This window comes from Plecotus auritus (assembly GCF_963455305.1).
Source record: "Plecotus auritus genome assembly, chromosome: 2".
NCBI classification, from domain to species: domain Eukaryota; kingdom Metazoa; phylum Chordata; class Mammalia; order Chiroptera; family Vespertilionidae; genus Plecotus; species Plecotus auritus.
The window spans coordinates 186,142,173-186,159,852 of record NC_137771.1 but is presented as its reverse complement, the minus strand read 5'-3'; the positions used below and the strand labels follow the sequence as shown (position 1 = coordinate 186,159,852).

At 42.2% G+C, this 17,680-nt stretch overlaps 1 protein-coding gene across 2 annotated transcripts in view; it reads right to left on the bottom strand.

Moving 5' to 3' along the window:
* MCCC1 (methylcrotonyl-CoA carboxylase subunit 1) overlaps window positions 1–17,680 on the bottom strand; it is a 67,615-nt gene that overhangs the window by 10,399 nt on the left and 39,536 nt on the right. For both annotated transcript variants that reach the window (XM_080654022.1, XM_080654023.1), the window contains 5 exons: window positions 14,961–15,088; window positions 11,886–12,069; window positions 9,692–9,801; window positions 7,547–7,763; window positions 5,794–5,880 (listed from right to left, as the gene is read on the bottom strand). In XM_080654022.1, the coding sequence (XP_080510148.1) occupies window positions 5,794–5,880; window positions 7,547–7,763; window positions 9,692–9,801; window positions 11,886–12,069; window positions 14,961–15,088 (726 nt within the window). The remainder of the gene's footprint in view (window positions 1–5,793; window positions 5,881–7,546; window positions 7,764–9,691; window positions 9,802–11,885; window positions 12,070–14,960; window positions 15,089–17,680) is intronic.

Sequence of the window (17,680 nt, the reverse complement as noted above, 5' to 3'; positions counted from 1 at the left end):
CAAGCCTGCAGGGGAGAGCAGTTGGGGGGACCAGGCCTGCTGGGGAGAGCAGTTAGGGGTGACCAGGCCTGCAGGGGAGGGCAGTTAGGGGAAAACAGGCTGGCAGGGGAGCAGTTAGGCACCAATCAGGCTGGTAGGGGAGTGGTTAGGGGTGATCAGGCTGGCAGGCAGAAGAAGTTAGGGGCAATCAGGAAGGCAGGCAGGTGAGCAGTTGGGAGCCAGCAGTCCCAGATTGGAGAGGGTGCAGGCTGGGCTGAGGGACACCCCCCTCCCCTGTGCATGAATTTCATGTACCGGGCCTCTAGTACAAATATAATATACAATATATTCATTATTATGTGACTACAGAATTGGTTAAAGACTATCCAGGGAGATGGAAATCGAAAATTTTGTGGGCTAGAGAATGAAGACCAAAGTCATTCCATCTAGTCCTGACACTTCAACCATCATGTTTATGCTGCCAGCTCTTATCTGTTCCCAGTCTTTCTGCAGAACTCTAAGTCGTGTCCAGTTAAATGTTCCATCCATACTTTAAAATGAACATAGTGTGTCCAACAAATCATCTCCCGCCTCCGCCTGCTTTCCCTCCTGCCCTGTGAGCGCCATGACTGGCAATGTTATTCCCCTTGTCACCCAGGTTTAAAACCTGTCATTCTCACCTTCTCCTTTGCTTTCTACTTCCAACGCTCACCACAAAACTGCCAAAGTCTTCCCTTTGGATGCCTGGACTACCCATTTCTTCCGCCCGCCCCTGATTCAGACAGCGGCTTCAGGCCTGGCTGACCTGAGGAGGTCCTGCCAGGACTTCCTGCTCCCTGTCCCAACCCTCCCAGCTGATTCCTAGCATGTCCTCACCACAGTGAAAACACTTGGCTTTGTATGGAGAGCACCAAACTCTGTCCTATTTCCCACCATGCTTCCACACAGCCCTGTGTCCAACCACATGGGAAAATGGGTCAATTAACATTCTCCTGGTGTCTCTATCCTTCCCCTCTATGTGCCCTTTGCCCAGGCTCCTCCCACTGACCCCCCACCTCTCCTTCACATCGCGCTCACGGGGGAAGAGCCTGTCGGGGAGGAACGAACCCTCTCTCCGCTGTACATTTAGACTTCTACATATAAACACCGTTAGGATTCTCCCCTCAGCAGGGTTATGATAGAGTGATTTTTCTCTTTATCAATTGTTTTAAAAAATTGCAAAAATAAAAATGTTCACAAGGCCTGAAAGTCCTCCCAGTTGCCTAGATGTAAGTACTATGAAACGCTGGAACGTGTGAATCCTTTAGGACCTTTCAAAATACACAGGCAGGTTTGTATTTTTCTTTTATAAAAACAGGACGTTGCTATACTTATTGTTCTGCAACCAACTTTATTGTAGTTAACATGTGACATACAGACCTACTTTGTTCTTTTAACAGTAGCAAGGGAATAGTTCAAAATAATAATGATGATGATGATGACAGCTAATGTTTGTTGACTGCTCGCTACATGCCATTCAATGAGCTAAGTGCTTTACACATGTTGTTTCGTTTAATATCTACAACAACACAAGGAAGTAACGGCCACTGCCATGCCCATGTACGGCTGAGGACAGTTGATGCTTACAGAGTACGGGACTTGCCCAAAGGTCACAGGAAACAAGGGAGCCAGAATTCAAACCCATACTGTCCTCTGACTCCAGGGCCGCACCATTACCACTACGCCATCCCCTTCCCAACACACTTCTCCTTTGCCAAGCGGCAAATTCCTTAAGGGAAAAACACAGGAACAAAGACCTCTTTTACCTCTTCTTCACATTGTTCAGAATATTTATTTTTTCATAAACTTTGCACTGAATGTATAAATGAATGAAACGTCTCTATCCTGTATCTTGTCAATAACTTTAACTCTTTTTAAGAGAAAATGCAGGGGTCAGGGAAAAGGAGGGGAGGGGAGATATTTGAAGATGCTATGAAGCTGTTACACTGCCAGCTTTGAAGACAGGAAGATAGAGGGGCCCTGGGTAAACTAACGCAAGCAGCCTCTAGAAACTGGAAAAGGAACCAGTTCTCTCTTTGAGCCTCCAGATGGAGCACAGTCCTGCCAGCACTTTGACTTTAGGGCTCCTGATCTCCAAAACTGTAAATTCGTGTTATTTTAAACCACTAAGTTTGTGGCAATCTGTTACAGCTGAAAAAAAATCAATCAATCAATCAATCAATCAATCACATCTTCAAAACCTTCCTATTCATTCTGCCGTCAGAAAGCTCATTTTCACTTGAATACTGGATTTTCTTATTACCTTGCCTACATTTTTCTCCCCAGGATTAAATCAAAATGCTGGCATATCACATAAAGCTCCTCAGTCTCGGCCCCTATCCGTCTACCCAGGCTCATCAACCACCACTCTCCCTAAGAATACTTTGCTTCCCATTTAGCAAGCCTTTATTGATTTCCCAACATTCCACACTCTTTCCAGAATCTGTCACTTCTGCCCCAGGGATTTTCCTCCTCATTATTTAGCAAGCAAATCTCTACTCATTCTTAATGTATTAAATCTATCATTACCTTTTCCGCAAAGCCTTCCCTGACTTCTTTAGTCAGGATGCAGACCCTCTCTTTGAAGATCCCATAAAACCTGTATTTGCAGAGTACATTACACATTTTACCTTGAAAATCTGCCTCCAACTAATCTGTGAGCTTCTCGAGGGCAAAGATCATGGCCCTCTATTGGTTTACTCCCCTTTCCTAGTAAATATTAAGTACTCAATCAGAGCTACTGAATAAGTGAATGCATATATACTTTAATGTTCTTTTAACCATAATACAAATTTTCCAGTTCACACTTATATACATTTTATCTTAAATCCTCCCAATATTCTCATTTATCATTTTCTGTCTTTAATGTGTCCTTACATACTTAAAACACAACTATTATTCTAGTAAAAAAAAAAAAAAAAAAAAGAGAGAGAGAGAGAAAATGCATATGATCATCCCAGATCAGTTTTCTTTCAATTTATAAAATATGAAATCTTGTAATAACATGAATGCCAATAGAATCACAGTAAAGACATTGCCAGAAAATGTCTAAATTCTTTTATGTATAGTAGGGTAACTCAACTTTTTCCCCTCTCCCCTAGATATCTCTTGACCGCCCACAAGAGAATCTTAGACACCTCTTATGCATTTAATAAGGTGTGAAAGTTTAACATGATGCAGTGTTAGGTAAGCACATTTACCTTGAAGTGTGGGTTCAAATTCTGGCTCTACCAATTCCTTTTGGTGTGATTTTAAGGAAATTATCATTCTCCCTAAGCTTTTTACAAAGGTTTTATAAAGTTGACACTAATAAGAACACCAATTTCATTGGCCTGTTCTGAAAATGCAAAAGAAATAATTCATGGAAAGTGCTTAACACAATATCTCACATATACCAAACAATAAGTCTTAGCTATTATTATTATTATTTTAAAATATATTTTATTGACTTTTTACAGAGAGGAGGGGAGAGGGATAGAGAGTTAGAAACATCGATGGGAGAGAAACATCGATCAGCTGCCTCCTGCACACCCCCTACTGGGGATGTGCCCACAACCAAGGTACGTGCCCTTGACCAGAATCGAATCTGGGACCCTGGGACCCTTCAGTCCGCAGGCCGACACTCTATCCACTGAGCCAAACCGGTTAGGGCTTAGCTATTATTATTATTATTGAGGGCAGGGCAGGGTTCTGTGAAACATGGCCACTGGTAACAAAGTGAGAATATCTTTCAAGCCCTGATTATTTAAAATACTTGGCCATTCTCACTGAGACCATTAAGAGTTGGTTCTACTTTATATTCATAAATGCTTCTGGGCCCTTAGGCTTCTCGTTTGGTGCACTCTCATTCAACCACAGTCACTGCGATAGCCTAACATTTCTGAAAACTGTGACATTCAGACCTGGATTATCGTTGAAAAATACTGCCAAAAGGAAGTAGTGAACAGCAATCATGTTGGCTCTTCAATTACATTTAGTTTTTAAAATAAAAAAAATCCAAGAAATGCAACATAATTCAAAACACTGCTCTGTGCCTCAGTGAAGATCCATGCCAAATAACACAGTTGGCTCATCTGCATTATAATCACAGGCTATTTTCCTGTTTAATTTAGATTGAAGAGGCCACTTAAATTTTATTGCTGCTGATACTTGTATTCAGCATATTCAGCCTAGTGTAAGATACTTCCACATTTCGGAGGCTGTTTTTTAGGATGAAATGAATAAATACACCCGCATAAAATGGATAGCTTAACCATTTGCAGAATGCTACTCTACAAGGGATGTTTGCAAACTTCCTTTCCAAGTACTCAGTGCACTTCAGGTAATGACCATCTAGGCTCAGGATGAAACATATCTAAGCGCTGTAACCCAGTCAACTGTGTGAACAAGGAATTTGTTAGGAAGTGAGTGGGTGTCTACATAGAACTGGGGTAGAGAGGAGGGTGCTGTGATGAGCTGGCAGGAGGATTCTGTTCTACCTGATAGGCACGTTTTATAATGGAGTTGTCAGAGGTCGAGGATACCTCACCTTCAAGGTTACCCATCCTTCCTGCTCTGACTCTGCCCCCCTCTGGCTTCCCATGCAAACTGTATTGCAGCCAGAAGGCATATAGCCACCAGCTACCACATGATTCTGGTCCCTCTGGTACACTGTTCCAGTCCAAATTTTGTGTCAGCCTCTCCTAACTTCAGTTACAATAAATCAGGTCCCACCCTGAGCCTACTCAAATTAGTGTGCAAGCAAAAATCAATTTGCCACTGGAAAGGTGGTGGAAATAGCATGGAATCAGAAAGATTAGGTGTCAAACATTGGTTCTGCCACTTACTAGTCTTGAATAAGTTATTGTACCTTCCATGCCATCGTTTCATCAGCCATACGTGGCTGTAACATTGACTCCCCCTTATTAAATTGTGAAGATAAAATTTACATGTGATAAGGCACTTAATAAATTACATTTCTTTATTAACACACTGCCACCTGAAATACTGCCTGAGCAGTGGGTAATCTTTCTTGCTTGGAGTTTTGGATATTGTTTTTCTTATTTAAAGGAATACATGCTCACCCTGGCTGGGGTTGCTCAATGGTTAGAGCGCCAGCCTGCGAACCAAAGGCATGTGCCTCTGTTGCAGGTTTGATCCCCGGCCTCAGTCCTGGTCGGGCATGTGTGGGAAGCAACCAATTGATGTATCTCTCTCACGCTGTTAACTCTCTCTCTCTCTGTCTCTCTCCCCATCTCCCTCTTTCTCTGCCCTCCTTCCTCCCTCCCTTCCACTCTTTAAAAATCAATGGAAAAAATAGCCCCCAGTGAGGATTTAAAAAAAAAAAAAGTAATACATTTTCAGGAGGGAAAAGAAGGGTAAAAAAATAAATAAATAAAAGTACTGCATTCTCACTGAAGAAATACAAAGCAAAGAAAGTACACAGAAGCATTGGTGGGGGGGAAAGACTGCCTCAAATCCTACCACCCAGTGGTAACCTCACTAAAATGTTGGCAAATTTCACTTCAGTCATTTTGCTATGTATGTTTTATAACATATTTTTAGAATATTTACAAAATACAGAAAAAGTATAATGAAGAAAAAAAAAAAATCAACTCTACCACCCAGAGCAAATCAATTCTATCATTTTGGCATACTTCCTCACAATGTTTAGGCCAGGGATCTTTAAAAAATATATAATTGAATGATTGTGGCTGAGCTGAATCCATTTTTTCCCCAGGTAAATGTGATCTATTTCTATAAAGCACATTTCCCTTCTAATAAAACATTACTTACTGTTTTCACCATCCCTAAGAGTCATGTTTCTGGTGTAAGAAATATTCAGTCTTCTTCCACTGCTGGATGCAAAAGGAGAATATTGATCTAAAAGAAAATTCAACAGCAAATTTACGAACATCAAGCCTACTAAATTTATACCTTACAAAAGAAAACAGGAACACAGTTCCACTGGCAGCTCGTATATGTTTTCTTTGTTCTTCTCATTGCTTTAAATTTAAATGAGATATTTCAATTTACATCTCAGGAGATGTCATATGAAAAATCCCAGCTTCTCTTAAAAAGTGAGAATATGTGCAGCCTAAACTCTCATCCTCTGACGGCATGAGCTGCACCGTGGCCATCCCTTCTGATGGGGCTACTGCATTCCAGGTCGCCCAAATCTCTACCTCTCGTCATTTTCCTTTCACCTGGCCTTTCTTATTCTCCTATGTTACTGGTCCACCTAGAGGGGCTTGAGTGTACATCCTCTGCTGGACAATATCCAGAAGCTACAGCATGACTAAATTGAAGCAATTTACTCTGAAGTTCCTATCTGTGCTGGTTATAAATTTTAAAAAGAGGTGAGAGTGAGAAGACACTCCATTCTAAAAAGGCCAAGAACAGGCAGGCTTAGGAATGCCATATGGAGCACACTTACATGCACTTCATTTAATGTAACAGGACAAAAGGAGAAGAGAGCACAAATCTCCTAAAGATGTAATTATGTGTTTTAAGCTTTCAATATAACTTTCTTGATTGAATCTAGAAATTAATGATCCTAAAAATAGCATCCTATAATAATATAATAATCCTAACAATAGTGAAGAGATAAGTGGATTCCATTTTTTTTTTCCTATTTGCTCCAAAAGTCAGTTAGCGTAAATAAATATTATTGAGTAAGTTTGGGAGAGCTCAGGTTTTGCTCAATTTAGAGGGAAGAACTGTTTAAAGGAGAGCTGACTGAAACTGTAATAAGCTAGTGAATTTTCATCATGAATTTCCAGCTTCTGGGGTGTTAGGAAGTTGGGCACTGACTTAGTGAGATGCAGAGGCAGGCAGTCAGGACGAACCTCTGCCTGTCTTTCCCAAGCTCCGACTCTATGACACCGTGGAGTAACTAGGTCTCTAGTTAGTCATACATTTGATCACAGAATAAAAAAAGAGCGGAGGAAATAACCATAAATCATGGGTAACCCAGTGGAATCCGAGTGCCTCCTGGACCCGGGAAGTTGCTGCAGGTACAGAGGCTACAGCAAAGCAGGCCACGGGGAGTGGTGGATAAAAGAAGTTGGAAGGGATCGGCATGGGCTGCAGCAAGCACTGGTGTTTGGTTGAAAAGAGATCCATCTCTACGTTGTTAGGTGATTAGTTAAGTTCTATCTAAAGGGTTAGAAGTGTTTATGGAATGTATCCAGAATATGTGAAGAGCTCTCTTCATCCTAAAAGTCACATTAGCAGAGGATGGTGTCAATCACTGAGAGAAGAAAGGGAGGCAAGAGTAGCATAAAGAAAAAAAACATATGGTCAATAATCTATCTATATATATAAAAGCCTAATATGCAAAGTGTCCCCTTGGGAGTTTGACCAACTGGGAATTCGATCGCTCGCTATGATGTGTGCTGACCACCAGGGGGCGGTGCGGAACGAAGGAAGGTCCGGGCCGGCGGCCGGCAGCCACTAGGGACCCTACCTGTGCATGAATTTCGTGCACCGGGCCTCTAGTTATTCATAAAATCTTGATAAGCAGGGGAAACGGAAATGCATTGCATACCTTGTGTCTGAATTTGGAAAACATCTGACATGGCTTTCTCCTTGAGGATGAGGCCCAGAGCTGCCTGGCATAAAAACTCTTTGGCTGTGGCCTTCCGACTGGGCAGCAGTTCTTCCCGGTGCTGAGGGATGAAGTCAGTGTGCACGTTCCCAGCTTTGAACTCCGGGTGGCCAGCCAGCCGGAGGAGGAAGTCAATGTTGGTGTGCAGTCCAACAATCTAGGAAGAGAATAAAGCCCACGTCCCAAGGAGTGGGGAAAACAACATATTCAGAAAAACATTTGTACGGCTTCTGCTCCTTTTGCTGAGTATCTTCCACTGTCGACAATTCTCAGGCAAACAGTAAAAACCCACTTCACCATCACTGTATTTCTGGACTTAACACTTAAAGCTACATCCACTGTGATAAAGAGGCCAGAGGAAATGATGTTAGTGTAGGTAACGTGGAGAAGACATTTAACTGACTTGGACTAGGAAAGTGATAAATGTGAAGAAACTTAAATGAAATTTATTGGCAAGACTTTGAAGACCTGCCACTCAGAACACTGTCACAGCAGAAGGCACCATTACTACACTGGGGAGGGGACTGGATGAAATTACCTCAAAAGAGCTTCCTTCCAACACTAAAATTCAAATTTTACATACCGATATAAAAGTAAAAAGGTATAAAACATAACCCAGTAAATGGAATCAAGGGTAAAGCCAGCTATCTGAGCCTCGAGTTCCTTCATTTGTTTGTTCGTTCATTCATTCATTCACCATATACTGAGCACCTTGTAAGTGCCAGACCCTCATGAAGATACTGGGGACAGAGTGAAGAACAAAACACACAAAGTCCTTGCCTCAGAGAGCCTACAATCTAGGGAAAGATAATAAACAATATCTATAAAAAATTCTAATGTAATGTCAGGTGATATGAAGAAAAATAAGGCTGTCTAAGGGGACAGAGAACAGCAAAGGGTCCTATTTTATTTTATTTTATTTTACTTTATTTTTTACTATAGGCCCAATGCACGAAGTTCATGCAAGAGTAGGCCTTCCTTCCCCCGGCTGCCGGCACCGGCTTCCCTCTGGCACCCAGGATCTGGGCTTCCCTCCGGCCTCTGGCAGGCACCTGGGACCTGGGCTTCCCTCACAGCCCCGGCTTCGTCCGGAAGGTCCAGAAGGACGTCCGGTCTAATTAGCATATTATGCTTTTATTATTATAGATTTTATTGATTTTAGAGAGAAGAAGGGAGAGGGAGAGATAGAAACATCAATGATGAGAGAGAATCATGGATCATTTGCCTCCTGCATATCCCCTACATGTCCCCTACTGGGGATCGAGCCCACAACCAGGCCATGTGCCCTGACCGGGAATCAAACTGTGACCGCCTGGTTCATGTGTCGATGCCCAACCACTGAGCCACACTGACTGGGAAAAGGATCTTGTTTAAAATGTGACAGCCTTGAAAGGACTCTGAGGAGGTGAGCAGTGCCTGAGGGTGGTGGGAGGGAGCCCTGTGATCATGTGTGGGAAGAACACTCTGGAGTGAAAACACACATGGCGCAATGCTGTGTGTGTCTAAAGAATGGCAAGGCGGCCAGTGTGGTTGAAGCCACAGAGATCAGAGGTTTTTAATGACATACAACAATCAGAATATCATGGGTTAAAAAGCAATCCTTCTATGAAGCTAAATCAGCTGGTACAGGACTTACTGCACCAAGAAAATTAATGTGCTACAAAACAGCAACAAACGATGAAATGGATAAAACTGAACATAATTATTTTCCTTTGGAGAAAATAATACCAACTGTAGGCCACACTTGTATAGCGACCACGTTTCCGTGGTATAGTGGTTATCATGTTCACTCACACACGTGTGGAGCTGGCCTTACCTACAGGATCAAGAGGAATTTCCTATCGATTTCCCTGAAGTATAACACAGATCCTAACAGTTTCAGTCCTGCAAGCTTTCTTTTCCAGCTGGAATCAAGAACTCCTCAAGCCCATAGGAATTCTCCCACATAAAATGAATTTGATCGTGACATAGGGGTGGTTGGTGGAAATAAGTTGACAAGGACAAAGGCTGACCACTCCTGACAGATGTGCTTGACTGTGGAGATACAGAGAGCATCAGGGTCACCAACATGGCCCCGTCACTCACGTGGTACTGACGAAGGCTGTACCTCAGCTTGGTCAAGGCCGCCTGGCGATCTGCGGCCCACACGACCAGCTTCGCAATCATGGGGTCATAATGCACGGACACTTCATCCCCTGAAATTGAAAACCACAACAACCTCTCAAAGTCAAAACCAAGTGATACAATGTGATAGCAAGATGTTCTGCTGTGGCTTTATATACATTTCACACTCAGTCCTCACAGACCTCATGACAGATATTGCCATCACCATTTTATTCGTGAGGAACTGAAGCTCATAGGGTTTAAAAACTTATCAAATGTCCAAGGAGGGTGTGGCCCTCCTGTCCGTTCAAAACGGTGACCCAATGACACACGGGCCGGTTTCCCCATCCTATCTTCTTCTTCTTGGAAGTCAGAACAAACTCCCTCTACCTCTCATATCACAACTGCTCTGCCCTCAGCATTCCCTTCCCTCCACCGTTTCCCCCATCAGACAAATAAGGGTAACCATTCCTGCGTCCTGTGGTTGTTGGGAGGACTGACAATAAAGTGCCAAATGTCGTACCTGGCAGAGCTGATAAACAAATAGCAGTCATCATTATTACGGTAGAGAACAAGAATCTCAATCACTGGTTAGAAACTAGGTCAAAGCAAAAGAATGTGGTATATTTCAAAGACTATTGTGACCCTTGTTGTGATTTTGGCAGGTCACTTAACCCCTCTAAAACCCAGGGTCTCCATATGTAAAATCAAGGGGTTGGATTACACTTCCTTACCCATCCATCCCCCCCACTCCCCACTCCCCCACCAACACATCCTGAACACCTTGTAGGCCTAGGCTTGAGCAAGGTGCTGCAAATACACCATAGAAGACAGTCCCTCCCTTAAGAATCTTACAGTCTGACGGGAAAACAGGCCAGGAACAGGTTACCATAAGATAATATATAATAAGGGCCAGGTCTGAGGGATGCACGGGAACGCAGAAGAGGAGTGTTGGGAGAAGCTTCCTGGACTAGATTGTCCCTCCCAGCGTCACGATGTGACTCTGGGAGCACTTCTCAGAACGGCATCTCTTATCCTTTGAGCCCGTTTAAGGTACACTGCAAGCTTTGCTTGCCCTACAGGTTTTTCCTTTTCTATTGCAGGGCCCCTCTTTTCTTTCCAAGATGTTCTGCTATGAAGTTAAAAATGTACTGACTACCAAAGCTCGCTGTGGCTTAGGCAAGAGCTATCAAAGTGGTGCCAATGTATCATCAAGAAGCCCCAATGCCTCATTTTGGCTTTCAAGACCCATATGATTTACTCTCAACCTGTGTCTGTCTCCAGCCATACCTCCAACTACTTACCATCCTAAACCATTTCCCAGCCACATATTTTCTTACAGTTCTTCAAACATACCTTCAAGTTCACTTTCCTTTAATGTGTTTCATCTGCCTACTCAAATCCACGCTAGAGTTCCTCTTTTAAAAGTGTCTCACATTAGCTCTTAGTCCTGGAACTGCTCTGCAACTAAAGTTAAGGTGGCAACAGACGGTGGTAGCTCAGAGCACGGACTCTGGAGCCAGAATGCCTGGGTCTGAGTCTTGACTGCAAGGGTGATCTTGGGCAAGTCACTTAACTTCTCCATGTCCTGGTTTTGTCATCTAGAAAATGGGGGTAAGAATACCTACTCATAGGACAGTGCTCACGGTTAAAGGAGCCTATACAGAGAAGTCACCTAGAACAGCACCTGCACGTAGTGCTAAATGATTGTTAGCTATGACCATTGTTACTGATCAATGCTGAACTGTGATAGCTCTTGTGTTGTTATTTTTTACTTTTAATTTCTTTTATGATTGTTTAGCTTGCACTAAGTTTTCATATTAATTCTCCAGCTTGACTTGAAGGCAGAGTGCCTTACGCATAGCGAATATCAGTCACCTTAAATCATGTTTGGAACCAGGCAAAGTAAAAAATATAAAACAACACACACAAAATATCTATTGCTTAAGTTTGATCAAGTACTGCTGCGTTCGAAAAAAGAGCCTATTGATTAAACTACTAGTTATTCTTTAAAAATAACGATTCCAGAAGGAAAAAATAAATATTTCAGAGAAATCAACTAAATCCTGTATTTTAAAACATACTAGACATTTCCACAAGACACAAGGAAAAGACCCCATCCAAAAATAATAATGCACTAAAAGTTAAAAAGACTTTCTGCTTCACTTCCTCTTACCTTGCCGCACTCCAGTTTCAATCCTCGTGGAAAGGTCCGCTGGCGGGGTGGAGAGGTGCACCAGCGGCCCGGCCCCCGGCATGAAGTTATTGAGAGGGTCTTCTGCGTATATTCTAGCTTCAAACGCGTGGCCCTGCAGAGTTATTTCTTCCTGGCTCAAAGGAATCTTCTCTCCTGCTGCAATCTGGTAACAGAAGAGTATGTACTTCCTATAAAAATCCACCTTAAAGCAGCTATGAGACTAGCAAGTTGGTGGTCGTGCCTTTTTTATGTAAAGTGTACATTTGGACTTCACAATGAAGCCAAATAAAAATCATGATTTTACCCACCGCCTCGAGTATTGGGCATAAAGAAGATATTTAGAAACAGATGCAGCTTGCCCAGCTGGCGAGGCTCAGTGGTTGAGCATCAACCTATGAACCAGGAAGTCACAGTTCGATTCCCGGTTAGGGCATATGCCTGGGTTGTGGGCTCAATCCTCAATAGGGCGTTTAGGAGGCAGCCTATCAAAGATTCTCTTTCATCATTGATGTTTCTACCCCTTCTTCTCCCGCTCTGAAATCAATAAAAATTAAAAAAAAAACACCAAAAAAACCAGAGGCAGCTTGAAAATAAAGTATTAATTACAACGGGCTTCTAGAGTTTTTAAATAGAAAATGCAAGCAAACTGCTGACTAAATTATAAATATAAAAATCAGTGTTATTTTCAGTATAATTGAAACTAAGATTTCTTTCTGGCACTATGCTCTCAGTTTTCATCTAAAACAGTGGTCGGCAAACTCATTCGTCAACAGAGCCCAATATCAACAGGACAACGAATGAAATTTCTTTTGAGAGCCAAATTTTTTAAACGTAAACTTCTAACGCCATTTCTTCAAAATAGACTCGCCCAGGCCGTGGTATTTTGTGGAAGAGCCACACTCAAGGGGCCAAAGAGCCGCAGGTGGCTCGCAAGCCGCGGTTTGCCGACCACTGATCTAAAACATTAGCACTCAGTTACAAAATCAATCTTTTTTTAAAAAATAGTAAATTATTTGTTGGTGTTCACAGGTATAGGTAAAGTGTAACATTAGACATCTTTGTAATTTTAATCAGCAAATGCGTGATAAAGCAAAACAGAAAGGGGAACATAGTTTTTCAATTTTATTATGTTTATGTACATTGCATAGCACACATTATAAACAGAAAAAGGCTATTGGAAGACTTGCTATCACACTTTCCCCTTAAGTTTTCCTCCAAGATGAAAAAATGATAACCTGAGAAAGCAAAAGCTACAGGGAAAAATCTCTAAGTAACTTAGCATCACATTGAACTAAACAGATAAGCATAAAACAGAAGCAGGTTCCATCTCTTTAAATATGTAAATAAGAAAGATCAGGAACCACAGCAGTTAGGAATAAAAGGAAAGCAGGCAGAACTGAATGTCTTTATGGCACAGTGTTTCAAACCACAGACTGCAGCCATATTCCTTAGGAACCTTTTATCCTCTGTGATTTCAAGATTCTGAACTCTTTTGGGTTACTGCTTCAGAAAAAAAATCTTCCTTTTCCTCGAATTGTGGAAACATAAGCACTTTTCCAGAAGTTTCTAAATCCACTACAATTTTCCTGACACCCACTAACACTTACTAGCCCGATGTGCCTAGTTTTCATTAGCTCCCAAGGCTATAGAGGCCCAAAAGAGTCTTTGGGCTCAATTAAAACCACCAATCAACCCCAAGGAAATTGAAAAAGAAGCATATTGTCCACAGACATTCCGAAAAAAAAAAACAAAATTATCCAAATAACCAAGATTTTAGCATCACAATTTGAAAAAAACAATTTAGATTCAGGATATATATAAGGAACCAAGAATCCCACAGAGATTGACTATTCATATGACTTAAAAAACTTTAAAAAAAAAGAAGGCTGAGATACAATCTATTGTTTTCAATAAAGAGAAAAACATGCTAAACTATTATTAATAATATTTGAAATAATATGCTTTGTGAAACTCTGGTTTAGGCCAGTGCTTCTCACACTATTAAAATAAAAGAACAGTGTGGACTTAAAACTTTTGTAAAACAGTAGATATGTCACAGCAATGCCAAATTGCTTTACTTTTTAAAAAATATTTATTTTTATTGATTTCAGAGATAGAAACATCACTGTTGAGAGAGAATCATTGATTGGCTGCCTCCTGCACGCCCCCTATTGGGGACAGAGCCTGAAAGCGGGCATGTGCTCTGATTGGGAATCGAATCGGGACCTCCTGGTTCATAGGTCAATGCTCAAACACTGAGCCACACTGGCCGACGCCAAATCACTTTAAAAATTTCTAATCATGTACTGTGACTGTCTCATACTTATCCCACTGTGGGCCAGCAATAGTGTTTAAGTCAACACTTGCACATGGACCCTTCTGTGGGTCTAGACCAGTGGTCGGCAAACTCATTAGTCAACAGAGCCAAATATCAACAGTACAACGATTGAAATTTCTTTTGAGAGCCGAATTTTTTAAACTTAAATTTCTTCTAACGCCACTTCTTCAAAATAGACTCGCCCAGGCCGTGGTATTTTGTGGAAGAGCCACACTCAAGGGGCCAAAGAGCCGGATGTGGCTCGCAAGCCGCAGTTTGCCGACCACGGGTTTAGACCATTCCCTTGGCTCTTCCTTCTGGCTGCCGGCCAGGGCCTTCCTTCCCAACCCTGTGTTAGCTCATTTCATCCTGGCTGGCATCTGTCCTGCCTCTAAAATCTAACGACTGCCTGGCCCAGAGTGATGTGGCCCCAGGTAGAGTACCAGCTTTTGGTTTTGAGGCAATGTGGTCACCAGCCATTGCCAATAGCAGCAGCTCACCTGTTGGCTGCCCCATGACTAACGGGAAATGATGGTAATGAACAGACTGGGAATCTGTGTCCATAAAGTGACAATAATGTCATAGCATGAAATGCAGTGTCACCTTTAACCTCCCATTTTCCTGTGCCCATCACAACCAGTAACAACTGAACCCTTATCCAAAAAGACACCTTTCTTTAGGAGGCCAGAAGGTAACGCAGTTTCAAGACTGATATTTCATAGAAAAGTCATTCCCACCTTAAGCTGCCATTCCACCAAGTCAGTTCCTGTGATCATCTCAGTAACAGGATGTTCCACTTGCAGCCTTGTATTCATCTCCATGAAGTAGAAATCATGCTTTGAGTCCATAATAAACTCCACGGTTCCTAAAAGTAAAATACAATGATCACATTTCAATAGTATGTAATTAGTAGCAAATTAAAATGATGTATCAGTTTTACCACTGTGTTCATTCAATGGTACTTTGTATTTCATGAAAAAAAAGTCTCACATGTTGTAGCAGCAAATGACTCTCAGTCAAGACAGGGAGCCACATGAAATTTTGCACAGAAAAATGTATTTGGGGTTTTGAGCAAAGAGTAAGCCCAAGATACGAAGCAGTGAGAACATGACTGCCATGTGTTACTGCGTCAGTTCAACCAGGTCCTGGGAACTGTACCCTGTGACATCCCATCTCACTTTAACCCTCTGCAGAAAAATACAATCTTTTTTCCTTAGTTTTGGGCTATTGGAAATTTCCTTTAAAAGTCCTTTTGCTGGTGACGCATTGAAAAATTGCTTAGCAACTAAATATTATGTTAATAATGTTTTACCTATTGGTATTTTATTAGGCACTACAAAACTTCCCCAGCTTTACCTATATATATGTGTGTGTGTGTGTGTGTGTGTGTGTGTGTGTGTGTGTATATATATATATATATATATATATATATATATATATAGCTAATATGCAAAGTGTCCCCTCGGAGAAACCAAGATGGCGGCATAGGTAAACACCTGAACTTGCTGTCTCATACAACCACTTCAAAACTATAACTAAGACACTGGGCATGAGGGCATGCGACAGGGGTTAGGGGAGGCTGGGGGAAGGTCAATGGGGGGAAAAAAGGAGATATATGTACTAATATATGTAATACTTTAAACAATAAAAAAAATTTTTTCTAAACTATTTGAAAAAAAACACACAAAACTATAACTAAAAGACAAAACGGACATAATCTAGAACCACAGGAAGGCTGGCTGAGTGGAAATTCTACAACTAGAAGGGAAGAGAAAAGCACACTGAGACTCAGAGGAGCTGCAGAAGGCAGAGGTACCAAGCCGTGTGCGCAGAGAGGGCTGGCGACTGAGTACGCAGCTGGATTTCTCAATCGGGAGGAAGACACAAGTTCCCGACTGCTCTGAACTCCAGTTCTGGGAGAGACTCTGGGGACCCAGACTCATACAGGGAGAAACTGGCGGAACTCAAGGGCGGCTTTCTCTCAGAGGTGCTTGCAGCGATTACCAAGGGACACTGAGACCTGGGGGCCTCTTAGGGCAGGGCTGATGGGAAGTCATTGCTGTTTGCTCCACCCTGAGACTCCGCCCCATCCAAGCTGTGCACAGAGGCGTCTGCATATGAATGGTCTGGTCCTTTGAAATCTAAACTTACCTAACAAACTGCAGCTGAGTCAGAGAGACCCAGAACATCCAAAAGAAGGCCCAGGTCCCCACAGCAGGTTGCACTGCTTCACAGCTGGGCCTCATCTGGGCACCTCCAAACCCCAAACAAAGAAGAGGAATCTGCAGATCTCTCCGAAGCTCCTGCTGGGTGGCCTCAGGCAGAGGCTAAATTAGTACCTCCTTGGAGATCCAAGAGCCAGTGTACCCAGGGGTCAGAGTGGGACCATCCAGATTACAACTCCTCAGATCCATAAGGGACACACTCAGGGGCAGACTCAGTGAGCACCAAAGCCCCACTGAAGCAAGTCTTGCCTCATAAGGGTGTCTCCAGCACAGAAGTTCTCCCATCATAGACACAGCTGATCCTCACAGCCAATTGGACTTAAGGTCAATTCCTCCCAGTGATACCAACAACAATCAAGGCTTAACTACAACAAGACTGTGCACACAGCCCACAAAGGGGTGCACCAACAGTGTCCACCTCAGGTAACTGGGGAGGCTGAGCCACTGGGCCCTATAGGACACCTAGCACACAAAGCCACTCTATCAACTCAGGGAAGCAGCCAAAATGTGGAGACAAAGAAACAAATCACAAATTAAAGAAATAGAGGAAAGTAAACTATAGGATATAGAGTTCAAAACTACCGTTATAAGGTTTTTCAAGAATTTTCTAGAAAAGGCCAATAAATTTAGTGAGACCCTCAAGGATATGAAAAAGGACCAACTAGAAATTAAGCATACACTGACTGAAATAAAAAATAATATACAGAGATCCAACAGCAGACTAGAGTATGGCAAGAATCAAGTCAAAGATTTGAAATACAAAGAAGCAAAAAACACTCAACAGGAAAAGCAAAAAGAATCCAAAAATTTGAAGATAGTGTAAGGAACCTCTGGGACAACTTCAAGCGTACCAACATGCAAATTATGGAGGTGCCAGAAGAAGAGAGAGAGCAAGATACTGAAAACCTATTTGAAGAAACAGTAACAGAAAACTTCCCTCACCTGGTGAAAGAAATAGACTTACAACTCCAGTAAGAGCACAGAACCCCAAACAAAAGGAATCCAAGGAGGACCACACCAAGACACATCATAATTAAAATGCCAAGAGCAAAAGAAAAAGAGAGAATATTAAAATCAGCAAGAGAAAAACAGTTACCTACAAGGGAACACCCATATGATTGTCAGCTGATTTCTCAACAGAAACTATGCAGGCCACACAGGAGTGGCAAGAAATATTCAAAGTGATGAACAGCAAGAACCTACAACCAAGATTACTCTACCCAGCAAAGCTA